The following is a 25,571-nucleotide window of genomic DNA, read 5'->3' as shown; positions in this document are numbered from 1 at the left end:
GCCTCGCCAAGTCCGTCCCGGGGAGAGCGGTGATTTATGGAGACCCCAGCCCCGCTCCCCCCGCCTGCGCTGCGAGTTTAATCTCGGGCTGCGAATTCAACATAAATCACTTGATTAAAAGCTCTACTTAATTTGGGGGGGGGTGGTGTGCGCAGAGCACAGCTGATCGATTTAATTTACACAGGGAAACAGCAACAAGCAGATGCTTTTAAGGGGCCAGCGAGGCCGGGGATGCTGCGGACGGTTCATTTGAACCTCCTTGGTGCTCGGCGAAGGGGCTGGCGGCCTCAGCCCCCCGCTCCCCACATGCCCGAGCATCTCGGGGGGCCGTGGGGCACAGGATGCCCCCCTGATGCCCCAACTGAGGGGCCTCGGCAGCATCTTTGACCCCTCCGCGCTGCTCGGGAGTGGTTGATGCTCAGTGGGAGGATATTTCTACGGGGAATGCTGAAGACACGAGGCACAGAGCTCCCACCATGCCGAGCATCGCTCCTCCCCGAGTGTCACCTTCCCAAACCAGTCCCTTGGATGGCTGCAGCACCCGGACCCCTTCCAGCCCCTTCCCCACCGCCTGCCAGCCCCGAGCATCCCCCCCCACCCCCCCAGGGACGGGGTCACGGCTGGCAAAGCCTCGGTTAAAGTCTTTAATAATTACAAGAATTCCAGATTCATTACAGAAGAGTTTACAACAAATAATATTTCTCCATACAAAGGCAAAATAAACTTTTCAAGTAATAGCATCCTGGCTCTGGGGTCTCAACGCCAGCGACGGGGAGGGCGGGGGGCACGCGCGGCCCCTTCCCCGGCCAGGGGCTGCCCCAGCCAGGGAAATGCCCCGTCCCCCCCGGCACAGCAAAGCGGTGCCAGCTCTGCGGAGCAGCCGGGCACCGCGGCCACCCCTGGGATGGAGACTGGCACAGAGGGGCAGAGCCGGGGGTGCGGGGCCCCGGCCGAGGGCACTGCCCCGGGTAAGGCACAGGCGGGCACCGCTGGGGGAGCAGGGGCTGTGCAGGGCGCACGGCCCCCAGCCGGGGCTGGCACCGGGCACCGGGGGGGCTGGAGGGGCTGGTGCCACGCGGCACCGCTCCGGTGTGACCCCAGGCCCCCCCTGCAGCCCCCTCCCCAGGGCACGACCCCTCGCCGGCACTGCCTAAAACGCAGGGCACGCCCGCGCCCCGGCCCCCCCGCACCAATATGGTGCCGCGGGCGCGGGGCAGGCGCTGCCCGGCCCCAGCCCCGGGGGGCGCGGGGGGTGCGGGGGCCAGGCACGTAGTGACAACGTGTTCCCGAAAGGCATCGACGCGTTATTATTATTATTGTTTAATACAACCCCATATAAAACTGAAGCAGCAGCAGCAATTCTTATCGAGGGACCTAAACTGAAGTAGGTTTAGAACATAATTTAAAAAAATAAAAACAGCAAAAGTAGCAAAATATATGAATTTTTTTTTTTTTTATAGCAACTGATATCTACCAGCCACTAGTACCTTACTACCAAACTGGTATATCTCTGGTAACAACCCTTTTAAAAAGACATGTAAATATATATTCATATTTATACATATTCTTAGCTATGTACACAGGGCTCCGGCTCCAGCACGGGTGTGTTGGGCTGCCCCCGGGATCGGCGCTGGGCGATGCGTGCGCGGTGCCTCCCGCTCCCCGGTACCTCTGCCCAGGGGAGAGGGTTTCGGCTGAACCAAGTGGAAATGTTCAAGCACAGAATTCATGGAAAAGAGGTTTTTTTTTTAAAAAAAAGGAAACACCATAAAAAAAACGCCAGAATAAAAACCTTTGGGCCACAGAGAGCTCACAAGTGAGGCGGCAGGAGAAGCTGGCACGAGAGGTGGGTGGGTTTGGTTACGCGAGATGCTGCGGTTGTCTCTGAACCCCTTCTGCAACAGCTCAGCACGACCGGGCTGCGCAGGCAGCGTCCGCCGGCAGCCCCCGGGCTCGGCATGTCTCGGCACGGCACAGCTCGGCACGGCTCAGCAGTCCCTGCCGGCAGTGCCACCCTCAGTGTCGCCTCAGCCCGCCGTTGGTGTGCTGCGGGGGGAGCCTGGGAAGGCACGGCTCGTCTGGGAGGGGGTCGTGCGAGAAAACAGAGTCCTCCCCCGAGGAGCAGGTGGAGCTGCGGGTGTCCGGGAAGCCGGGGGAATACTGGTCCAGCGGCACGGAGAGGTCCAGGTACTCCTGGGGGGGACGGACCCCGGGGACGGGCTCAGGCGGGGACCGGGCATCCCCGGGAGCGCCCGCCCCAGGCAGGGTGGGCGCAGGTGGGGGCTCGTGGGTGCCCCTCTCCTACCTGGTTGGAGGTCATGGCCACGATCCTGTCCAGGTCTTCCACCAGCTGCTTGAAGGTGGGTCTCTGGGAGGGGACAGCGTGCCAGCAGTCCCGCATCATCATGTACCTGGGCGGGCAGAGGGGAGGTGGGTGCTGAGCCTGAGCGAGTGCCTGGGGACCCCCACCCACGGGAGGGGGGCAGCGCCTGGGGACGGCCACCAGCACTGGAGCTGGGACCTGTGGCCAGAAAAGCCAGGGATGGAGGGTGATGCCTGCGGGAAAGGGAGGGAACTCCCTGCCCACCCCCCCGTGCCTGCCTGTGCCGCTGCAGCCCCGGCTCTGGGGTGCGGGGAGGGGTCCCCGGCCGGGCGGGGGGCTTTGGGGTGCCAGCATCCCCCTCGTGCCCCAGCCCAGCGCCGTACTCACAGCTCGTTGGTGCAGTTGCTGGGCTTGTCCATTCTGTGACCTTCCTTCAGCAGCTTGAAGAGCTCCTCGACGGGCACGCCGGGGTAGGGCGAGCCGCCCAGCGTGAAGATCTCCCAGAGCAGCACGCCGAAGGACCACCTGGGGGGGGGCACAGGGTGGGCGCTGGGGACCCGGCTCCGCAGAGCTGACCCCCCATCACGGCTCTGGGGCGCGGGCAGGGACATGGGCAGGGATGGGCAGGGACGTGGGCAGGGAGAGCGCTGCTAGATGGGGGGCTGGGCCGGGCCATGTCCCCCAGCTCACGGCAAGTGCCCCGCAGAGGATGGGGGTCCCCCGTGGTGGCAGTTTGGGCTCCCCGTCCCGCGGGCGCTACTCACACGTCGCTCTGGTGCGTGTATATGCGGTCGAACAGCGCCTCAGGGGCCATCCACTTCACCGGCAGGCGGCCCTGCGGCACGAGAGAGCCCCACGTCGGCTCCGTGCCCCCGTGGGCTGGGGCACCCCCGGCACAGTGAGCACTGCTGCCCTCGCCCGCCCCGGCGAAGCCCCTCGCCCGCCACTCACGTTCGTCGTCTTCTTGTAGTAATCGATGTGGTGGATGTCGCGGGCCAGCCCGAAGTCAGCGATCTTCATCACGTTGTCCTCGGTCACCAGGACGTTCCTGGCTGCCAGGTCCCTGTGGATGCACTGACGGGGCGCGGGGCCGTCAGCGGGTCCCCGAAGCCCCCCGGAGGGTTCCCCGCGGTGACGCGGGCTGGGAGGGAAGGGCGCATCCCCCCGCGCCCAGCTGCCAGGCTGCCCACCCCACCCCGGCCCCCAGGAGCCCCTCACCTTCTTGGAGGCCAGGTACTCCATGCCCCGGGCCACCTGGTAGGCGCAGGAGACGAGGTCCTTGAAGGAGAGCTGCTCCTCGGGCACGCGCGCGGGGTTGTAGCAGTACTCCATGCCCGGGGGCCGCCGGGCTTGCAGGTACTCCCGCAGGTTGCCCTTGCTCGCGTACTCCACGATCACGTAGAGGGGTCCTGCGGGACGGTGGGGTGAGCGGCCAGACCACGGAGCGGGGGGTCCCGTCCCCGGGGTCGGCAGAGGGGACACCCCCTCCCCGCACACTCACCGTCCTGCGTGCAGGCTCCCAGCAGGTTGATGATGTTCTTGTGCTTGCCGATCATCTTCATCATCTCCATCTCGGAGATGAGGTCGGACAAGTCCTTCTCCGTGGCGTCGGCTAAAGCAGAGGGGAGGGGGCGGTCGGGGGGGGGCCAGGCTGGATCCCCCCACCTCGCACCGTGCTGGGACCCCCCCTTCTCACCGCCACTTACACTTGAGCATCTTCACGGCCACCTTGGTCACACGGTTTGGCTTGTCCTTGTCGAGGCCGATGGCTTCTGCCAGCACCACCTGCCCGAAGCACCCTTCGCCCAGGGGCTTGCCCAGGATCAGCCTGGGGGGGGACAGACCCTGACGTGGGGGCCGCAGCAGCCGGCGCTGGCAAACGGCATCGGCGGTGCCACCACCACCGCCCAGCTCCCCCCCAGGAGCTCGTCCCCGGGGCAGAGCTGTCCCCAGCGGGGACGGGACCTCACCTGTCGCGGGGCAGCTCCCAGCGCGGGTCCTCGGGGAGCTCGTACTCGGAGACGCCGGCCAGCATGGGGGTGCCGCTGGAGGAGAGCCGCGAGGGCCGCACCAGCATCACGCCCGAGTTCATGGAGGAGCTGGAGTCGGCCGACACCTGCAGCGGGGACCGTGGGTTACCGGGACGGAGACGCTGACCGGGAGCCTCTGCACCCCGGCCCTGCCGCAGCCCCCTGCCCGCAGCCCCCTGCCCGCCGGCGCGGGGCCCCGCCAGCGCCGCTTCTACCTTGGACCTGGACTAAATAATTTTAAATTAATTTCTGGCAAGCTGATACCACGAAACACGCAGCCGGGGGGTCCTCGGCGTGTCACACACGCTCTCCTGCTCCAGCATTAAATCGCTGTGCTCCCCCTCCTCACCCTTGCTGAGCTCTGCCGAGGGGGGGCCGCGCACCCCCCTGCTCACCGTGCTGCGGGGCCAGGGCGCAGCCCAGGGATGGGCACAAGGCTGGAGAGGGTGGCACGTGCCACGGGGCGAGGTGGTCCCGGGTGTCCCCCCATCCGCCCCCCTCCAGACCCCCCCCCGGGCAGGGCAGGTCTCTCGGGGGGGTCAGTAGGTGCAAACAAACCCCCTCTCTACTTTCTGTTACCTGTCTGCGCAGGGGGATGCTCTTGGCCAGCTTGTGCACGGCCAGCTGGCTGTTGAAGTCCGTCTTCTTGGTGGTGCTCTTCATCTTGTAGATGATGACGGTCACCACCATGCAGGAGATGAGGAAGGCCCCGGAGCAGTAAATGATGATCTCCAGGTAGAGGGGGGACGTCATCATGGCCGGGGTGTCTTCAATGGCTGGGTCGGTGCGAGCAGGGCGTTAGCACCAGCGGGGCTGGGGGAGCCCCCGGCTCCTCCCCGGGGGGCACAGCCTCTGCAGCGTCCGCAGGCACGTGCCTGGGGTGGGACGGGGCCCTGGGCTGGGGTCAGCTGAGCAAGGCGTGAAGCGGGGGGACAGTGCCCGAGCCCCCTCGGCCGGGGCTCTCCCGGGGCGCTGCGCCAGGGATGCTCTCCTGCATCACCCCGGGGAAGGGTCCCCTGCCCACGCGGAGCTGCGAGTCCCTCGGGGTCTGGGGGCTGCTCTGAGCGCAGGGGGACAGAGGGTCCACCCGGCAGTGCCTGGGCTGCGGGAGTCCAGGCGTCACCGCTAAGGGCTGGGGAGGGCTCGGGGCAGAGCAGCCAGAAGCCCCTCCGGTGGCAGCCACCCACCGCGGACTGGCGGGGAGGGGGTCTCGTCCCCGCTGCGCATGGGGCAGACCCCGCTTTGGTGGCGGCCGGTGGCAGAGGAGGTGCCAGTGCCGGGGGCAGCTCAGAGCAGCCGCAACCGCGTGGCACGGTCTGGTGTGTCTGCAAACCGCGGTGACTCTGGCAGGGTGGGAGCTGCCGTTGCCCCCCCGCAGCACCCCCAACCTGCCCCCCAGAGAACAGAGCCTCAGAGAGAGCAGCGAGAGGGAGCCCAAGATCTCTGCCCCACCTCCGAGCGCACCCGGCTGACAGCAGCGGCTGATAACGGGGAAAGTTTTTGGCCCCAAAAACTTTCCGGGCTGCTGTTATCAGTTGGCCCGTGCAGCATTGATGCCCGAGGAGCAGCATCAATGGGGATGGGGAGGCAGAAGCGACACACGGCCCCGGCACGGCCCCCGCGCCGCAGGGCAAGGCCAGCGCCCCGCACCCCCAGACCCCGCTGCCCCCCACGTGGGCACTGCCAGCCTTGCCCTGGGGCGCGGGACCGTCCGCTCCGGCGGAGCACCCCGGGTGAGGCCCCCTGGGTATGCATCGCCCGGGCCAGGGAGAGAGCGGGGCCAGAGCCCAAGGGGGCTGGACGGGGGGCACGGGACGGGTACCCCACCCCGCTGCGGCCGCAGGGCGGGCAGGGCTCTCTCCCGGACCGCGATGCATACGCTGGAAAGGAGGGAGGAGGGAGAGGAAGAGGAGTATATACCTTCGAGAACTGTCAACCATGCAGAGTGATGGGAGATCCCAATAGAATTACCCGCCAAACACGTATACTCCCCAGCATCCTCAAAAGAGACATTCCTTAAGTGAAGGACTTCCATCTCCTTGTCTGTGGTGTTAACGCCAGCCGTCTGCGAGGAGAGACGGAAGCAAAAAAGGGAGAAGCAAACGGCATGAGATCTGGTGGGAAGGAGGCCAGAGAGGAGGGAGAGCCCAGGCTCATTCGGGGAGCAGACAGAGACCACCGCAGACCTGCTAGAGACCCTCGGGATGACCACTCATCCGGGCCACCTACGGAGACGCCGGTTAAAACCCTTCACCAGACTGTGTCCTGCCCATCTGAGCATGCTGGCGATGGGCCCCATGGAAAAATGAACCGCAGGCGGAGCCGGCCGGGGACGTGGGCGACACAGGGAGGGACGAGGACGGAGACAGGAGGGCAGCGGGCACAGGGGGTGCAGCACCGAGTGTCCCCAGCCACGTGAGGACGGGCTGGCCCCAGGGCAGCGCCTGCGGGGACCCACCGGGCACCCGGGTGGGACGCACAGGGGAGAAACATGGGGACACACACAGACACGGAGCACAACACCCAGCCGGCCCCGCCGGGCATTTTTCCATGGCTTGTCGCACCAGAAACAGCAGAACCAGAGAGCCCAGAGCTTTGTTTTGCCCCGCCGGGGACTGACGGCCCACGGAAACGCCCCGCCGGGCGCTCTGCCGGTTACCTTGTGCCAGGGGTCTGGTGACAGTGAGCCACGCAGACTGGTTGGCCTCGCCAATATAATTGGAAACCTTACAAACATACTCCCCGCTCTCCGCCTCTGTCACATTATACAGGGTCAGCACCTCCGCGTCAGAGCTATTAATCCCCGAGTGCTGGAACAGACCAACAACATGGAGTCACCTCGGCGCGGTCAGCAACGGCGGCGCCCGGAGCATCGGCACGGCAGGGGCTGCTCCCCCCGGCACCCGCTGCCGGGCTGGAGGGACGGGGCTGCGCATGGGGGGGTCCCGGGAGGCAGGGGCAGACGGGCACGGGGCTGCGATCCTGCTCCCCCTGCGACACGGCCAGGGGCACGGCTGGGCATGGCTGTGAACCCCCGGGGACCAGGGGCACGGCTGGGGATGGCTGTGTGCCCTAGGGACAAGGGGCACGGCTGGGCATGGCTGTGAACCCCCGGGGACCAGGGGCACGGCTGGGGATGCTGCACCCCGGGGACCAGGGGCACAGCTGGGGATGGCTGTGAACCCCCAGGGACCAGGGGCACAGCTGGGGATGGCTGTGCACCCCCAGGGACCAGGGGCACAGCTGGGGATGGCTGTGCACCCCCAGGGACCAGGGGCACAGCTGGGGATGGCTGTGAACCCCCAGGGACCAGGGGGACGGATGGGGATGGCTGTGCACCCCCAGGGACAAGAGGCACGGCTGGGAATGCTGCGCACCCCAGGGTCTGCCCCGCAGCCCATCTGCCCGCTGTGAGCAGCACCGCTGGTGCACAGGGCGAGCTGCTCTCGCCGGGACACACCAAGGGCTCAGCTCGCCGCTCCCAGCGCCATGCTCGCCCCCCGGGCTGGCCCACCCGGCCCCACGGCGTGTGCCTTCAGGGCTGCAGAGGGACCGCGCTGCCCGTGCGTGGCCGAGGAGCCGGGCAGCGCTCCCTGCCCACCTCTCACCCCGTGCTCCCCTACGTCACCCTGGTGCAGAGCCGGGCAGGCTGGGGGTGGCTCTGGGGCTCCAGCTGCCTCGAGGCCACTCAGCTGATGGCTGGTGGTGGCTGTCACCCCACATGGCTGCCATCCCCCTCAGCTGCCCCTGCCCCACGGGACGGGCGAGCTGGCAGGGACACGGGCTGGGGCAGCCCGGCGTATGGTTACCTTCAGGATCTGCACGTAGGGCAGGTTGTCGGGGCCGATCTTGCTGCCGTTCACCTCGATGTGCTTCAGCCACTGGATGTGGGGCTGGGGGTCGCTGTAGACCTTGCAGACGAACTCCACGTTGCTGCCCAGGGCCACCGTCTTGTTGGCCGGCAGCCCTGCCTGCAGGATGGGCCGGTGCGGGGACCGCTCTGCGGGACCAGGGGCACGGGGCACCTTACCACGGGCTCGGGGCGCTCGGTCGCCCGCCCACGGGTGCTCGCTGCAGCCCGCCCCGCGCCCGGGGACCCCGGCTGGGGTGGGCACCGACGCAGAACTGCAGCATCCCCTTCCCCAGGGGCACCCCCCGCAGCGGGGCGAGGGCAGACAGGAGAGGCTGGGGATGGAGACAGGTGAAATCCCAGTGTGGGGACGGGGACACCAGCACCTATTGGGGGGGTCAGAGGCCAAACAAACCTACCGAGGGCCCCGGCCGGTAACAAAGCGGCTGCCACCGCCGTGAGTCAGCATTAACAAACCCCTTTGTTCACCCCGCTGACCGTTCCCTTCAGTTTGCTCAGTGTAATCAAATTAAATCACATTTTTAATGGTTCATTTACTGGCATTTAGAGCAGCTCCACATGTGGAACTGCTCAGACCAGCCTTCCCAGCTGGGAATTATGGCTAATAAGGCGATTAGAAAAAGTTTCTGTCTGGTCTATGAAATTATTTCCACCACAATTAAAAATCCCCAGAATGGGCTGAGGGGAACCTTGTGCCTCGCTGGCCCGCGGACCCGCTGTGAGCACTCCCCACCCCGGGGAAGGGGCCCCGGGTGACCCCCCAGCCCCGCGCTCCTCACCCACGACATCCAGCTGGTAGGTGTGGTTGATGCTCCCGTACTTGTTCTCCACGACGCACGTGTAGTTGCCCTTGTCGGACGGCACCACCGAGTCCATGATGATGCTCCAGGTTGCGTAGCGGACCTGGGGGTGTGGGGACGGCGGCGGAGCCGGTTACGGGCTGGAGCACACGAGCCCTCACTCCCCAGAGCGGGCTCAGCCCCCCGGGCCCGCCGCACGGGCAGGGCACAGCTCTCCCTTTGAGGTCACCTTTCCCCTTCCCCACAGAGGGGCCGTAATCGCTCCCAGCTGTCCCGGGACAGCCTCGCCGCGGAGCCAACTGTGCCGAGAAGCAGATGGTGGGAGCTGAGTGTGACGGGCTCGCGGGGACACCCGAGAGGGGACAGACCCGCGTTGTATCCCCACCGCCGCCTGGGATGAGCCCCGGGGCTCGGACCCGCGCTGCTCCTCGCAGCCAGCCCCGCTGGTGCCAGGGCACAGCCTCAGCGGGTCACACCGTGCACCCGGGACGCATTCATGGGTGCTGCTGACCAGGCGCGTTCCCCCGGCGGCTCAGAGGGGCTGTGAGAGCCCCCCAAGACCCCCCCAGCCACGGAGCACAGGGGATGGCTTTTCTACACCAGCCCCTGCCGCCGGCTCCGGCTGAGGCTGCTCCTGGCCAGACCTCCCCGAGCCCGGTTCCCCGCCGGGGCGGCCGCATTCCTCCCTCCCAGCTGGGAGCTGGTTGTGGCCCCAGTCCTGCATTTCAGCCCCGTGAGCTCCCCAGGGCACCGCGCTGTCCCCGTCTGGGAGCCACAGTGCTGCCAGCAGCCCCTCTCCTCCCCGTGAGCCCACGTCCCTCCCTGGGATGTGCCGCCCGGAGCCAAGAGCCGTGACGTGGCCGCATTCCTGCTGCACGTCCCTGGCACCTGCCTGGAGCCCGCGGCACGCAGGGCCACGGCTGGGGCCCGTTTGCATGACGAAGGGGCGAGCGAGTGCCTGAGCCATGGCCCTGCAGCTCCCGCCAAGCCGGCTCAGGGGTCCCGACACCCACCGAGGGGCACGAGCCCTGGGCAGGCTGCAGCCCCGCTCCGGAAAACTAAGAGAGCTGAAGGCAAGGGGACGGTGCACCCTTGTAGGGTCACCCGGGGGTCCCTGGGCTGGAGCTGTGTGACAGTGGCCCTGGACGCTGGAGAAGCAGGACCTGCCCTCTCCTTGGGGAGGGACGAAGCTCGGGGGTCCTGGCACGCGGGGGCTCTGCTCCTGCAGCCCCCCCGCGCCGCCCCGGCCCCCCGCCCCGTACCTTGTACCCGCCGATGCGGTGGTCGGGTTTGAACTCCTTGCCGTTCTTCAGCCAGCGCAGCGTGGGGTTGGGTGTCCCGCTCGACGGGCACTTGAATTTCACCGTTTTGGCGGCGGGGACGGCGTGGAGCTTCTTCTCCATCTTCTCGGGGTAGGTCCAGTACGGCGCGATGGCCTCTGCGGAGCAGAGCGGGGGGCTCAGCACCCCCAGACCCACCGGGAGCCCTGGCACTCGCCTCGCGTTTAACCCCAAGGATGCCCAGGGGAGCCGGAGGGGCGTGGGTGGCCAAGACTGGCGCTGGCAGGGATGGGAGCCCCCGGGCTCGGGGTGCCATCGGGCAGGGCGAGAGGGGAAATGCCCCGCTCAGCACACGTGGGTGCAGCAGCAGCCACCCCCTGCGGGCACCCCCCTGGCTCTGACCAGCACCCAGACTCGCCCCCTGCCCCGAGCCCTCGCCACGGCCGGGTGCCCTGGGCTGAGCAGCAGCCCCTGCCCATCCTCGTTGCCTTTCTCAGTCCCTGGGCGATGCCCGCACGCGGGCGCAGCCTCCCCTCGCGCCCCGCCACGGCCAGCGCAGCGCCAGGGGCAAACCCATCTCGCACGTACGGTTCGGCTTGGTGTTATCGGCCTCCTTCTCCTCCGAGGAGGAATCATCTTCGTCGTCGTCATCCTCGGCGGAGGGGAGCGCGTCTGCAAGAGAAGGGATGGCCCGGCTCAACGTCCACGCGTGGCCCCTTCCCAAGAGGGACCGTGGGCTGGCGGCGTGGGACTGTGCCCAGCGGGGCGGCCGGGTGCACGGCGGGGAGGTGCGGGGGTCCCGGGTGGGTGAGTGCGGTGCGAGCCCCCCGGCACAGCCAGGGCCGACACCACGGGCCGTCCCGGTGCTCGCAGCCCGCGGGGATCAGGGAGCGATTTGCCCCCCGAGGTGACTGCGGAGCTCCACGCCACGCGTCTGAGCACGGCTCCTCGCCCCGCGCCTGGTGCCACCAACCCCTCCGGGGCAGCAGCCAAGACCGTGGCGGGCACAGAACTGCCCCCACGCCCCGGCAGACACCTCCCGACCCGCTCCAGCCTCGCTCCACCAACGCCAGCGCGGACCTTGGCTCAGCCCCGTGGCCCCGTGCAGACAAACAGGCGACAACCTCCGTCCGCTCCTCCCCGCTCCGCAGCGGGCTGGAAGCCCCCGCGCCGCGTCGGTGCCTCCTCCGGGCACCCCCGAACCGCGGGCGCACCCGAACTCACCGCCCGGCCGGCGCAGAGCATGCAAAGGCGTGCGGAGGCAGCCGGCTCCTCGCTCGCAGCCCGGCCCCGGGGCTGCCCCTTCCCTGCGCGCCTGGGGCCGCTACGAACCTGAGACGTTCACGGAGAAGTAGGTGGTCTCGCTCCCCGAGGGGCTGTTGGTCATGCAGGCATAGAGCCCCGAGTCCTCGGGCACCGCGTCCCTGACCTCTACCTCCTCCCCGGTGATGCGCGTCCGGTTGTTCTCGCTCAGCTGGACGCCGTCGCGCACCCAGTTGATGCTCTGGACGTCATCCCTCAGCCGGCACCGCAGCTGGAGGAGGTCGCCGGGGTGGGCCGAGTAGGACTCCACTTCGATTTTTGCTTTGGGCAGAACTGGAGGAGTTAGGAGAGAGAAGAAGGAGAAAAGAAAAAAAAAGGAGAAAAGAAATAGAGACCAAAGGAAACCAAGCTGCTGCTGCTGCTGCGCCGTGTTAATGAGGCAACATGCGCTGCTGGGACGCTCCCGCGCCGGCAGCCGGGGCAGGAGCCGGCGGCTGCGGGGTGGGGGGCAGGCGGGGGAGAGGCTGCAGCACCCCAAGCAGCACCAAGCGCTTTGCCCCTGCGGCAGGACCCGCTCGCTGGCGGGGGAGCTCCGAAGCGCTCGCTCGCCCGCCTCGGCCTCGGCCCAGAGGGGCTTTGAAACGGGGGAGAAATGGGCAACTTGAGGTATCTCAAGGCAGCACCAGCTGCTCGGGCAGGACCCAGCATCTCCCAGGAGCATCCCAAATCCCTGCCTGGCTGCGCAGGGCTCCCGGCACCCCCCCCACCACCAGCGGGCAGCCGACAAAGCAGGGCAGGGTCCCAATGCCACCAGGACCCTCGCCCCGGTTAGCGCGTGTCGGGGCAGGGGCAGGAAGGCCGGGGGGGCCGGGGAGCTGCGGCAGGAGAGCAGGCGGGGAGCGAGGGGATGCGAGAGCGGCGCGGAGGGGAGAGGTCAGCCCAGGGGAGCTCCGGCGAGACAGGTGCCGGCCGCGGCGACCCCCTTCGCAGCGACCCCGGGCAGGGCAGGCTGCAGCTGCTCCCGGGGCGACACTTGTGGCAGCAGCACAAAGGTCCTTTCTGTCCGTCCCGCCGCTGCGTGGTCTGGTCTCTCATGGCCCCGGTGGTGCAGACACGGCTCCGTCCCCAGGCGCTGCCCTCCGCCCTCGCGGCTCTCCCGGTCCTGGGCTTCGAGCGGAGGTTTCAAACCATCTCCGCCAACAAGGAGCGCTCAGCTCTCCAGAAGCTCTCGTGGTGATCTGCACTTCACCTTCTGGCTGCTTTTCTTCTCCTCATACTGATGAGAAGCTTCACGGGGAGAACACCTACGAGCAGCTCGAGAGTTTCTCCTTGTCCTTTCGCTGAGCACTTGAAGGACACCAGCGTGCGGGGGAAGGATTCACTCTGCTCAGCTGCTGGAAGCCCCAAAGCCAGGGCGGTGGATGCAGCAGGCCAGGGCGGTGGATGCAGCAGGCGGAGGTTACAAAGCATTTCAATGTGGAAGGTGAAGACTGGTGGGAGCCCCTTAGGCGGTGGGCGAAGGGTCTGGCTTTTCCAGTCCTGTTTCCCCCCCGGTTTTCTCTCGCAGCCTCGCAGGACGGGCACTTCTCGCAGCTCTGATTTGTGTTTCAAGTGATTAGTCACAGGCATCTTCCAACACACACAGCGCAGCAGCGACGTCCCGTCACCCTCTGCATGAGCACCACGGGACTCGGCACCACGACGTCCTCCTCCCCGTCCCGACTCCCTTCTCACGCAGAGCAAGGTCAGCGAGCGATAACCAGCCATGGAAACCCAAACCAACACGAGCCGTGGAGCCACGGCCGTATCTGCCCTTATCTCGCTCCCTCCGCCACCCCGCGCGGGACCTGCAGGCCGGGGAGGAGGTGGCCTGGGGGCACAAAGGGTCTTTGGAGGGAGGGAAACCTCCGAGCCACCCCAGTCCGACGCTGGGGCTTGGGGAGGCAGCGCCCCAGGCTCGGGGGGTCCCTTCCCACGGGCACAGCATCGCGCGGGTCGCCGGGCACACCGTGGCAGTGCCACCACCCCTCCAGGCCACCGAGCCAAGGAGCCCGGGGGGCAGGCGGGGGCCGGGGGGCTTGTCAAAGGCAGCAGGTCCCCCCCAGCCCCTCCGAGGCAGAGGCTGCTCTGTGCTAACAGCATGACCAGGGGATGGACAGGAGAGGGGAGGCAGGGGGCAAGGCAGGACCCTGCCCCGCGGTAACCCAACGCACAGCTCTGGCGCTCGGGGACGAGGTGGAACACGCGGCACGGTGGGAACGGCCCGAGAGCGAATTCACAGGCTAACGAGCGTGTCCAGGTCCGAGCACCCTCGGGGCCGGCCAGCTCGGACGTGATGCTGCTGCGGGGCGGCCCTGGCAGGCAGACGGTGCCACAGCCACCAAACAGGGAACGGGGAGGGGGCAAACAAAGCAGCCCCGTTCCCGATGGAGCACTCAGCCCCGGGGAGCCCCGGGGTGCCGGGCAAGGCGAGGGGCAGCTCCAGCCCCGGGGGATGGCGCCTCCGCTTCCAAACGAGCCCCCAAAGTAGACACACACCCCAAGGGCCGGAGCAGCCCAACGGGGTTTGATCGCTTTATTCCAGCTTTGAAATGGAACCGAGAGCGGAGCCGAGCGCCGGCCAGATGGAGAGTGTCACCGAGGGCATATAACTGTCACCGGCTGCCCCGGGGCTGGCCCCCGCCGGGGATGGCAGGGGACAGGGACACGGGGCAGCAGTGGCACGGATCGACCCTCACCCCCCCATTCTCCGCGCAGCCCCCGGGGCTGGGGGTGCACCCAGGGCACGCAGCCCCTCGCCCGGCCCGCAGCCCCCCAGAGCCACGGGCTGTGCCGGCCATGGCGATGGCAATAAAGCGGCCAACAAAGCGGCGCGGGGACAATGCGGGCGGGGGGTGCGGGGGGCCGCGGCCGCCGGTTGCCCTGGAGACCCCAGCGGGGTTTTCCGAAGGTATTTCCTGAAGAAAAAGCACACACATGCCGGGCAACCCCGCTAATCCCAACAGGAAGCGCTTACCGGGACCTGGGGATCGGCCGCTTTCTTATTTAAAAACCTCCTCTCCCTGCCGTGCCCCCCAGCCCGGGCTGTGCCCCCAGCAGCATCCCTGCACCCCGGCTGCTCCCGGGGGGACACACGGCCCCGGCGCCCCTTCCCCAGGGACAGGCTGTGGCAGGGAGATGCCAGCGGGCGAGTGTCAGGGGCTCAGGGCACCCACGGCTCTTCCTGGGGGGCTCAAGGCACCCACGGCTCCCCCTGACCCAGCCAGCCCGGGAGGCAGCGGGCTTCTCCCCACGCTGGGGTCCCCGGACGCCTCCTCCGTCAGGGAGAGGGGGATTTATGTCCTGCCCCGGGCACCCCGCTCTCCCGAGCCTGCCCGTCAAATGAAGCAGCATTTAATTACCAGGCGTGTTGGTAGCTCACAAGCTGTCAGAACAAACCCACCCCTTTCCCCCCGGGACGCCCCCGGCCCCGCTCAAGCTCCGCAGCGGAGCGCAGCCCCCGGGGCAGCAGCTCGGGGTACAGACACGGCGTGGCACAGCCGGGGGGTCCTGCCCACCCCGGGGGGCACAGGCGCACATCCCCTTTGTGTTCCTCACCCCACGTGCCCCTGCGCACCCCTGGGCTGTTGCAGTGGGGGGTGGCAGCCAGGCACCCCCCCTACAGGGACACCCCCTCGGCGGCCCAGGCTCCTGCTTTTCCCAAACACTCATATTTCTTTTTTTCCTCCTCAATTAAGGGCCGGAGTGACGGCATCCGAGCGGGAAGGCGGGAGGGAGGGAACAATGCCGGCTCCTGGGCTGGGGGGGAGGCAGCAGCGCGGTGCCCCCGAGGACACGGCGATGCCCCGGCACAGAGCGGCTGCAGCAATTGGGGTATGGGGAGAGAGGGGCTCGGAGGGGTGGGGGGGGGGGCTCCTGGGCCCCCCCAAGCCCCAGTAACAATCCTGGGCTGCTGCCATCAGTGCAGGAGGCTCCACGGCTGGGCAGGGGTCTCCAAGTGCTCCAGCAAGGAGCCAGCTCCCCCAAACCAACCCCCTGGGGGTCCCTGGGGCGAGGGGTGGGGAGACACCGAGAGCTGCAGAAACAAGGGGGGGGACAGCGGGGTGATGGGGAGGGGGGACAGAGCCGAGGGCCAGCGGAGCAGCCGGGGGGCAGCGGGGACGAGGGATGCCCTGAGCGAGTTTGGGGAGAGGAGGAGGCGGCGGCACAGCCCCCCGCGCTCCCCGCGCCCCCCAGCCCTGCACTCCCCCAGCCCCGGACGCTGGGCTCTGGAGCAAGACCCCCCGGACGAGCTGCCCACAACAAAGCCCCCTCGCCAGCAGCCCCCGCTGGCCCCGCAGATGGGGCCGGGGGGGGTTAAGCCTGCGGCCAGCTGGGCGGCCCTGGGAAATGGGGCAACCCGCAGCCCCCCGCCCCAACGGGGGCTGGTGGGGGCTGCAGCCCCCAGCTCCTCTGCCACCCCCTGCTCCCGAGGGGGCATCGATACCTTCCCCCCCCCTCAGAAAGTCCCCGCTGCACCAGGGCAGCTGCTGGGGCTCACCGCACCCCGAAACGTGCTGCCCAAGGCAGGACCCCCCCTGCTCCCCACGGCTGCTCTGCACCCCCAGGCAGGGCCGGGGCAGACCCCAGCGCTGGGAATGCCAGAACAGCGGCGAGGACAATAGCAGACAAGGGGAGAGGGAAAAAAAAATCCCCTCGGCGATTTTCTGCAGGTTTCTATTTAACCCGAAGACAAAGACCGGCTTTGTGAGGGAAGGCGAGAGGCTGCTCGTGGAAATTTCTTGGCTTTTCCCCCGAACTAGGGGGTTTTTACCACCTCCAAATTTAGGTAACTATAAAATGCAGCGAGTGCCCATTAATGTTTTATTTGCTGTGGATTTTTCAGCAACAGGAGCGAGCCCCCGCCGCGGGCAGAGCCCCCGAGCCCCCTCCCCACGCCACGAGGAGCGCCGGCCGCTGCAAATCCCCCTGCGCGGCGAGGCCGGGGCCGCGGGGGATTACCCGCTCCCCGAGAAGGGAGCTCAGCTGCCTCAGAACCGGGAGTAAACTGAAACCCCATAAACGTCCAGAACAAAGTCCAGGAAAGCCGCTGCCTCGGCTGCGGAGGGGACGCGAGCGCGGCCGCTGTCCCTCCCGGCGCGGGCGATGCTCGTGGGCTGGGGTGATGCGAGGGGAAGGGCAGCGAGCCCGGCCCCGGGGACACGGTGCCCCCTGGCACAGGAGCTGTGCCTGTGAACACCCCACAGCACCCCGAATCCCGGATCCGGAGCAGGTGAGCCGCGAGGTGCCGGTGGCACGGCCCTGGCCGCGGGTGCTGGCCCGGCACCGGCTCTTCCCGTCCCGCGTGTCCTGCCGGGAACATTTTGTTCCCACCAGCCGGCCCCGGAGCCAAGGGACGGACTCTGCCCCAGCCGGGCTCCTGCTGCGGCACTAATTGGGCCGCCCTGGTGAGAACCGTGTCGGGAAACGTTTCCAGAGGTTATTGTTAGCCCTGGCATGAGGCTGGCGAGGGACCAGCTCCCTCCTCTCCAACCTCTCCTCCTCCGCCGCCGCTGCCTGACGCTCCCCAAACCCTCCAGGGCTCCTTATGCACCCCAAACCCTCCAGGGCTCCTTACGCACCCCAAACCCTCCAGGGCTCCTTACGCACCCCAAACCCTCCAGGGCTCCTTACGCACCCCAAACCCACCTTTGCTCACACGAGCCCTGAGCCTGAACCCCCACCGCGACAGCCGGGGCCGCAGCGTGGCACGGGAGCCATCCTTAACCCAACAGCCACCAGGAAACCTCTTCCAGGAAGAGCAATCTCCCGAGAAAAACATGTTTACCGCTGCCAGCTGCGTTATTTACCAACGCGGGGAGCGAGCGTGCCAACGGAAAAACCTCGGAGACGGTCCCCGCGAGCGACGCTCTGCCCGGCTCCTCCCCGAGCCCACAGCTCCCTGGGGACCGGCGCAGCTCCAGCCACCTCGTGGGATGTACCCGCGCCCGGGGTACCTGCTGCTCGCACCGGGGGCACCGACCCCAGCAGCACGACGGGATCTCCTGGCCGTCCCCCCCCACGGCCGGCGCGGGGACCCCCCGCCCCATCCCAAGCCCTGAGCCGTGAGGGGACCGCGGGCACGGGGAGCACCGCACCGTGCCTGCGCCAGCAGCACCAGCACCAGCCTCTTGGGGTTTTGGTGGGAGGAAGAGGGACGGGGGAGTGAGCCTTAAACAGCAAAGCAGTACCCCACAGACCAGACATTCTTGGGTAATTAAAACCAAAAGGCAGTAAGTCAGCAGCCCTGCGCGGCAGCGCCTGGTCTGTTTATTCTCCGCCTCACCGAGGGGAAGGCCAAGGCTTTGAAAGGCTCCAGCGGCGCTTTCTGTCGGGGCCGGCTGTCCCCAGGGCCAGGTGACTCGTGCAGGGCTGCGGCAGGAGCAAGCCCCCAGCCTGCCCGTCGCGAGGCTTTAGGGGAAAGAGGGATGAGAAGCGAGCGGGATGCCCTCGCCCAGGCTGTCCCCAGCGATGCCCCGCGGCGGCGCGGAGAGCAGGGCCGCAGGTGCCCACCCGGCTTCACGGGGGGCATCATGGGGGGCAGTGGGTGTGCGGGGCTGCACGGGGAGCTGCGACAAGCAGGGACCCCCCACGCAAGATGGCAAACCCGGCCCCGTGGGCACGGCCAAGCTGGAAGCAAGGCCAGAGCACCCCGGGGGCCCCCACGGGGTGCATTCATCCCAAGTGCCGGCAGCTGGCCAAGCCCGCACCGGGACCCCGCACCCAAATCCTCCTCCCCTCCTGCCGAGCCCAGGATCACCCCAGCAGGGGCGGACGAAGCATTCACACACGTCTGGGGTCGTCACAGGGATCCAAGTGCCGTGACACCGAGGACCCCCGCCGGGGACGCAGCCCCCGGGGCTCTGCATCCTTCTCCAAACCAACAACGCCGGGTTTTGCCACGATTCCCCTCCAGGTTTAAAAAGCCCACAGGTGATGCTGGCACCATGCGCGCGCTTTCCGTGCCCACACAAATTGCTCTTCGCAGACAAGACCCGCCACATCCCCACTGGCACCAGCTGGCAGCTGGATGTGCCCGTGCCCCCGCAGCTGGACCCGCACCAGCCTCTGCCTCTCCTGCACGGAGATGACCGCATCGCCAGAGGAGACACGCTGAGGACGAGGGCCCGGGCGCTCCCGCGGTGTCTTACCTTGGTCGGGCAGGGTGGGGGCCGGCCGGGCCGCCGAGAGCGCGGCTGTGACCAGCACAGCCCAAAGGATGAGGCACCGCCAGGCAAACATCCCACTGCTGCGGCTACTGCTCGGCGACTGGGCTCCGCAACTCCCACTCCATGGGGACCCCGGGCTGGCCGCGGGCGGGCGCGGGGGGGGTCTCCGCCGGGCTGTCAGACCCTCCGAGCTGTGAAGGAGGAGAGGAGAGTCAGGGCAGGGTGAGATGCAGCCCCGTGTCCCCCCACCCAGCCCACCCTGACAGGCAGGGTCAGGTTTTCCTGCATAAAAGAGCTGATGTGTCAAGAGTAAAACTGCTGGCGAAGCAGAATCGAGCACAGCAAAACGTCCCAGAACGGTGGGAGAAACTTTCAAATGCTGGTTAAAGCAGGGGAGATTCCTGCTCTCCTGCCTTCCCCTCCCTGTGCCTCATTTGGGCTGCGAAGAGGAACCCCCACACAGAGCAAAACGCCGCAAAAGTTTTGAAACAAACCCCGCCTTGACCCAAGCTGGGTCACCACGGTGTGGCAGCTCCCAGAAATCTCTCAGTCGTCTTTAACTTTGCTCAGATGAAAAATGGAAAAAAAAATCTCACAATCCCGACCAGTTCTGGGGTCAGGAGGGACGTTTCTGTCGGGCTCCAACAGGCCGTTTCTCCCCAGCCCACCCCAGGACCCCCAGGACCCCCAGCACCTCGCTCCGCTGACCCCAGACTCAGCTGCAGCAAACCCGAAGTATCCAGACCAAACCCTGACACTGTCCATGTCCCCGCGCAGCCCCAGCGAAGCAGACCCCCAGCCCCCTCCATCCCCTATAGCATCTATAGGGCACGCACGCAGCCAGCCCTATGGGAAGGCCTCCCCGGGGCCGAAGGGGTTAGCCGGCGCCTCGGCCCCGCTCCCACACACCTCCTTCCACCAACAGCTGTTTTCAGAGTGGCCGTTCGGGGAGAAATCCCCCAGCTTCCACGGCCAACACAGCAATTCGCTCTCCTCCCTGCCAGCTCTCACGCCGGGCTCTCCAGCTGCCTGTCCCCTTGGGTCCCCGTCCCCTTCCCGTGCCAGGGGAGGCGTCAGAGCCAGGCTCCGGCACAGGGAGACCCAGCTGAGCCCATCCTGGCTCAGGGTGCCCCAGGGACGTGCCCTCCCCGGCCCCCATCCCACCGTCCCGCCGTGCTGGGAGCGTGGAGCTCTGCCAAAGCCCGTCCGAGGGGGACGCCGGAGCCGGAGCCCCAGCCCAGCCGCCCCGGCCAGCGGCTCCCAGCAGCGCGGACGCGAGCGAACTCCACGCTCCGCCCCCGCGACACATCTGCGGCTCCGCAGCAGCCCGGGCTCGAGGTCCTGACACCGGCCATCACTAATGGTCCCACCGGGCCGTGCCGGAGATCCCGCCGGCGAGATCCCTGCCCGGCGAATTGCACAACGCGAGCAGGGCCGTGCTGGTCCGGCCAAGGCGCTGCTGGCCCGGGTGGCGGATGCTCCAGGAGAAGGGCGCGGACAGGACGATACCATCCCTGAAACCCTCCTCCGGGCTCCGGCAGCCCGAGCCCAGAGCACCTCCCGGGGCGCAGCCGTACCTCCGTGCCCCGCAGCCCTCGCCGAGCATCCCGAGCTCACCCCGCTCCTCTCCCGTGGCTCGCGCTCCCCGCAGCCCCGTGCCGAGCCGTTCCCAACCTGCCGCGTGAGCCGGCGCTTCCCTTTGCCGTAAGACGTCTCTCTAAAGTATGTGCTGTGAGAAACAGTGAGTAATAATCGTAGTGAGTAATAAGCCGCTACTCATCCTCCCCACGCACTCGGTCCGACGGAGCTCCGGGCACCCCGGTCCCTGCTCCCCTGTCCATCCCCTGGGACGGGCTCAGCCGCCGCCAGCCCCAAAGGGCTCCGGTTTAACCCGGGGAGCCCCGACCCCCCGAACAGCCTCTGCAGCCCGAGGAAGCACAGCCGGGGTGCAGGTCTGGGGGCTCTGCTGCCTCCTCCCTGCCCCGACTGCCCTGGCTCTGGCCGGCGCAGGAGCATTTGGGACCCAAAATATTGACACGAGCAGCGGGGCAGGGACAAGCGGCACCCAGCAAACACCGGCGTTATCTCCCAGCGCCGGCGCTCCCGGGCGCCAGGCAGCGCGCTGGAAACTGGTTATTGAATGTTAACAATTTATCAGGGTTTGGAAGGGGGAGGTGGAATTCTTCGTGGGGGAAAAAAAAAAAAAAAAAAGCCTTTGGTATTTCTGGAAATTATTTTCTGTCTCTAAGTGGTTTTGTTTATTGACAGCACATGGTCCCCGGAACATGCCCTAATGCGGAGCGTCTGCGTGGGCCTCCCGAGTGAGGGGAGGGATGGAGGGAGGGATGAAGGAGGAGGGATGGAGGAGGGAGGGATGGAGGGATGAAGGAGGGAGGGATGGAGGAGGAGGGAGGGATGGAGGAGGAGGGAGGGATGGAGGAGGGAGGGGAGCGCAGTGCCTCCAGAAGCGGCAGTTCCTGACCCATGAGTCAGTGCTGGCTCGCTCACAGCAGAGCCCTTCTCCAGATACACCTCGGAGCAGGCGCCTTCCAGCTGATTCAGGGGCTCGACAGCAGCATATTTCCATGGCGTAGGGATCGCTCGGCAGCGAAGAGCTGCCCCGCGCCTGGGAGAGTCACCGGGAGGGAGAGGCAGGGAGGGACGCGTGCCAAAAGGGAGGGCACGACCGATGCTCGGCTCCCCGGGGCACAGGGAGGTGGAAGCAGCCACGGCTTTGCTCGAGGGCACACGGGTACAGGACGGGGACGCATCCTGCACACGGGGGTCACCAGGCTCAGCAGCACACCGGGGAATCCTGGCGTTCAGAGCAGAGCGGATGCCGAGGGGAAGGGGCAGCGCAGACCCTCCCCTCCCGCCCACGGGAAAAGGGAGCCCCGAGCCCCACGGAGGCGAGGAAGCAGGGAGGGTGCTCCTACCTGGGCACACAGCGGCATGGCTCTCCTCCGCGTTGTAAACCCCAACGGAAGCCGTGTGCCGGGGGGGACGGCAGCGCGGGCAGGGTGGGCCTCCGGCTCCTGCCGGGCACCGGCCCTGCTCCCCCGGCCCCGCACACCGCAATTTACTGCTCGGGGGCGGCCTCCGACAACTAAAAATGGAAGCAGGGAGAGAGGAGCCAGGGCTAAGTGCCCCTCGGAGACCTGCCTCCAAGGCTGCAATTACAACCAGCCATTACACCCACGGAGCTATTCCAGGGCAGCAACGGGCCGCCCCTGCGCCCACCCGCGCACCCTCCCGGGGCACGCGCTCCCCGCGCGTCGGGGAAGATGCTCTCGGGGAAGATGCTCTCGTGCCGCCTTTGCACGCCCGCACAACCTGTCTCGCCCGCTGTCCTCGGGGACCCCGAGGGCCGCGCTCTCGCCTCTCCCACGCCCGTGAGTCACGGGGCTGAGCTGTCCCAGGGCCGCGGCACAGGACGGGACCTTCCGTGCCCGGGCAGCAGCCTGTGCCGGACGCTTCTGAGCTGAGTGTAGCGGGGAAGCCCCTTCCCGTCCCGCGGCTCATCCCCAGGAATGCATCCGAGGTGCCAAAAGCAGGAGCCGGTGCCGGAGCAGGGTGCCCGGCTGCGGGGTCGGAGGCCAGGCTGGGCCTGGGGCTTCCCACGATGCTGGGGAGCCCCTGACGTGGCCCCCGAAGCCGGCTCTGTGCGCTCGTGCCGATGGCAGCTCGGCGGGGCTGGGGACGCCCTGGACCGGCTCACGCAGCCACCCCAGCTCCAAAACACAGACAGGAGACTGGAGTTTTCTCTGAGACTCAACACAAGCAGCCCTCCAGGTGCCCTTGGGGAGGAAGGGCACGCCAAAGGCAACGCGGAGCAAACCCTTCCCCTCACCCAGCGCTCCTTGCCCCAGCCTGCGGCTCGGGTCAGGCACCGAGTATTTGCTGAAATAAAAAGCAAACACAACTGCAAATGTAACTATAAGGAAAAAACTATAATGCTTAAAGCAGATGCATGCTTGGAAAAATAAATATCCAACTGTGCAGCACACAGACGGTGTTAACCCTTCCCGGCCGTGAGGCCCCACAGTCACTGAGGTAACATCTCCAGCACCGAGTTCACTGCGGGCACCCAGCGGCCGGGGAGCCTGGCGTGTGGGGCAGGGAGGATGGGGAAAGGCCCAGCCTCACCCACCGACCTCTGTAAAACCAGTTCAGTTTAAGAAACATCCTCAAATTCAGGGATCCCTACCCGAGGGCTTGGTGTTCAGACCTGCAGAGCATCGGCTGGTACCCGAAAATCTCCACTGGGCTGGTCCCACTGCCCGCTCTGGCAGCGGACTGGTCCAGGCCAGGGACACTGGGACACAACCACGGCCTGCCACCCCCTGGACGAGGCAGAGGCCCGTTATCCGGCCCGGGAAGGAGCTCGATGGGGTTTTTGCTACATTCCCCAAGGAAAGCTGCTGGGAGGGGAAGCGCACACACTCCTCCAGCACACGTATCCCCACCAGTTCGCGTTTGCCTTCGTGGCCAGAAGCAGAAGGTCCCCAAAGGGGGAGAAAGCTGAATCGCTGGGATGGGACGAGCATCTGAGACCCAACCCCAGTCGAGCGGTCCCTTCCAGCAGGCAGGGCTTGGGGGGCCGGAGCATCAGGGGGAAGCCAGCTGGGGCTGGAGGCAACACAGCTCCTCGTTCAGTTTAGGGTTTTAGGTAGGTAAATAACCAGGGAGCTCCAGTTCACACCTGAAAGCACCCCCGGGCTCCTTCCCAGCACGGCTGGGGCCGGCGGCGCTCCCACGGCAGGCACCTCGCATGCAGCAAAGCCCGGAGCCAGCGGATGCGCCCGTGGGCTGCTTTTCCAGCGGCGCTGCTCCGGCCTTCACCTCACCAGGGCAGGGAGTATTTATTTTAATCCTCTCCGAGCAACACAAGGAAAAGGCAGCGGTGCATGCCAGCCACCCCAGAGATTAAGGGAGGAAGTGCTCCTGTGTGGGGAAAATGGCTGCTGGCCAGAGCGGTCTGCGGGGGCCGCGCTCCCGCAGCATCCCCGGGCTGGGCAGGGCGGCTGCCCCCCGCGCCCCCACCCCCTGCACGCACGCTCCTGTCCAGCTGGTCAGCACCCAGAGACCTCCAGCCAGAGCAAATCGCCGCCTCCGCCTGAACGCAAATCCCAGTTTCACTCTGGCTGAGACCCTGGCAGCGCAGCAGCTCCGGGCCCGTCTGTTTTATTAACACAAGCAGTCGGGCGAACCGCACTGCTCGGGTTTAAACATTGACGGGAAGGAAGCTGCAGCAGCCAGCCGTGACACTCAAGACACAGGGCAGTAACCCAACAATCCGGGCAGAGCAGGGAATCGCGAGGCGGCTTCGGCCGCTCGGTGTAACCCAACACGTTACACATGGACGCGCAGCCCCTGCTCCCAGCTCTGCTCCCTCCTCGCGCCAGGCCAGCTGGCTGCGACCGCCGCTCGCGGCCCCAACAGCCAAAATCGCCAACGCCGCAACCAAAACCACCGCCCGAACCCCACAGCGGTGCCGAGGGCTGCGCACACCGGCCCAGCGGATAACCGAGCATCGCACGCGTACGCGGCCGCCGTGCCGCACTCCCCGCACGCTCGCCATGCACAAACGGGGGCGATTCCCGGAGACCCCCAGAGTTGGGCTGAAGGAGGCTCTGGGGGTCCCCCACCGCCCCGCGGGCAGCTCCCAAACACAAAGGGAAACACAAACTCCAGGGCCGCGTTATTCCGAGCGCCTCCGTCCTCGGGGAGCACCGCGACGCCCCAGGATCCGGGATCTTAAACCAAACCAAACCCAGAGCCTCTTCCATCTCCTTCTGGAAGCCGCGAGGCTCCCGCTTTCCAACTTTTCGGGAATACGGGCCAGGCAGCAAGGCAGAAAACAGCCCCCAGTCCCCGGCCGGGCTCCCCCGCAGCCCGGAGGGGTCTCGGTCCCCTGCCCGCCCCGGGGCCGCGGCTGCGGGGAGGTTTCCAGCTCCGGCTCGGCCCGAAGGACGGGCTCCGACCCGCCGCGATTCAAAACGGTTGCCCGCCGAGCGGCTGCAAACCGGGGCCCCACCGCCTGGCACCCCCGGGGGCTGCAAACCGGGGCCCCAACACACACACACCGGACGGCTCCGGTGTCCCGCAAACCCCCAGCGCCCGCAAACCGGAGCCCCGCCGGTGCCGTGAGCCGGGGCTGCCGTCGAGCCGCCCCGCCGCGGGCGATGGGCGCACCGGGGATGGGGGGGGGGGGGTCCGGCCGCGGCAGAGCCCCGAGGGACGGGGCGGCCCCAGGTCCCGGATCGGGCCCCCGCCGCCCGTCGCGCGGAGCACAAAGCGCCGCCCCGCTCCCCCCCGCGGTCCCGGTGCCGGTGCCGGTCCCCCCCGGCCGGAGCCCGGCCGTACTCACCGGAGCCCCGCCGCTCCCGGGAACAATGGAGGGGAGCCCCGGCCGGGGCGAGAGGCGCAGCCCCGCCGCCGCCGCGCTCACAGCGGCCGCCCCATGGCGGGGCCGGCCCGAGGTGGCGGCGGGAGGGGGGTCCCGGCGGGAGGGGGGTCCCGGAGGTCGCGGCCGCCGTTACCGCAGCCCGCGTCCCCGCCGCGCGCCCGCCGCCGCCGGACTGAGCCGCTCCCGCGCCGCCCCGCCACCTCCCCCCGGCTCCTCCCCCGCTGCCTCCCACCCTCCTCCTCCTCCTCCTCCTCCTCAGCGGCCTGATGGGGCGTGTAGTCGCGGCCGGGCCGACCCCCGCCGCAGCCCCCGGGCCGCGCTGCCGGCAGCCCCCCGCCGGGGGGTCCCCGCCGGTTCCGCAGGCCGCTGTCGCCCCCCGAGCAGCCC

The 25,571-nt window shown here is 67.6% G+C and overlaps 1 protein-coding gene across 5 annotated transcripts; it reads right to left on the bottom strand.

Moving 5' to 3' along the window:
- Nucleotides 1-630: 630 nt before the first annotated feature.
- FGFR1 (fibroblast growth factor receptor 1) lies at nucleotides 631-25,241 on the bottom strand. Of its 5 annotated transcripts, XM_068421566.1 has the most exons (20): nucleotides 25,146-25,211; nucleotides 21,712-21,881; nucleotides 20,393-20,504; nucleotides 18,758-18,966; nucleotides 11,637-11,900; nucleotides 10,893-10,976; nucleotides 10,287-10,462; nucleotides 9,004-9,127; nucleotides 8,163-8,353; nucleotides 6,274-6,418; nucleotides 4,933-5,129; nucleotides 4,294-4,439; nucleotides 4,030-4,151; nucleotides 3,825-3,935; nucleotides 3,542-3,732; nucleotides 3,275-3,397; nucleotides 3,088-3,158; nucleotides 2,711-2,848; nucleotides 2,306-2,411; nucleotides 631-2,193 (listed from the first exon to the last, which is right to left on the bottom strand). In XM_068421566.1, the coding sequence occupies exons 4-20, from the start codon at nucleotides 18,846-18,848 to the stop codon at nucleotides 2,017-2,019; spliced, it is 2,457 nt and encodes an 818-aa protein (XP_068277667.1). In that variant the 5' UTR covers nucleotides 18,849-18,966; nucleotides 20,393-20,504; nucleotides 21,712-21,881; nucleotides 25,146-25,211; the 3' UTR covers nucleotides 631-2,016. The 5 variants fall into 5 exon arrangements, with proteins under 5 accessions (XP_068277667.1, XP_068277665.1, XP_068277663.1 ...); XM_068421564.1 differs by lacking the exons at nucleotides 20,393-20,504; nucleotides 21,712-21,881 and having other exon boundaries at nucleotides 25,146-25,241; XM_068421562.1 differs by lacking the exons at nucleotides 21,712-21,881; nucleotides 25,146-25,211 and having other exon boundaries at nucleotides 20,353-20,425.
- Between the last annotated feature and the right edge of the window lie 330 nt (nucleotides 25,242-25,571).

Source organism: Nyctibius grandis, chromosome 33, assembly GCF_013368605.1.
Source record: "Nyctibius grandis isolate bNycGra1 chromosome 33, bNycGra1.pri, whole genome shotgun sequence".
NCBI lineage: Eukaryota > Metazoa > Chordata > Aves > Nyctibiiformes > Nyctibiidae > Nyctibius > Nyctibius grandis.
This window is presented reverse-complemented; position numbering and strand designations above follow the sequence as displayed.

Bases quoted from the DNA above. Each gene is read 5' to 3' on its own strand.
- FGFR1 (XM_068421562.1), bottom strand. From the start codon at position 20,381: ATGCTCGGCGAGGGCTGCGGGGCACGGAG. The intron at 11,901-18,757 runs GTAAGACACCGC...TAACTCCTCCAG, and splicing joins CCCCACCCTGCCCGACCAAG to TTCTGCCCAAAGCAAAAATC. The intron at 3,936-4,029 runs GTAAGTGGCGGT...CCTCTGCTTTAG, and splicing joins GGCCGTGAAGATGCTCAAGT to CCGACGCCACGGAGAAGGAC.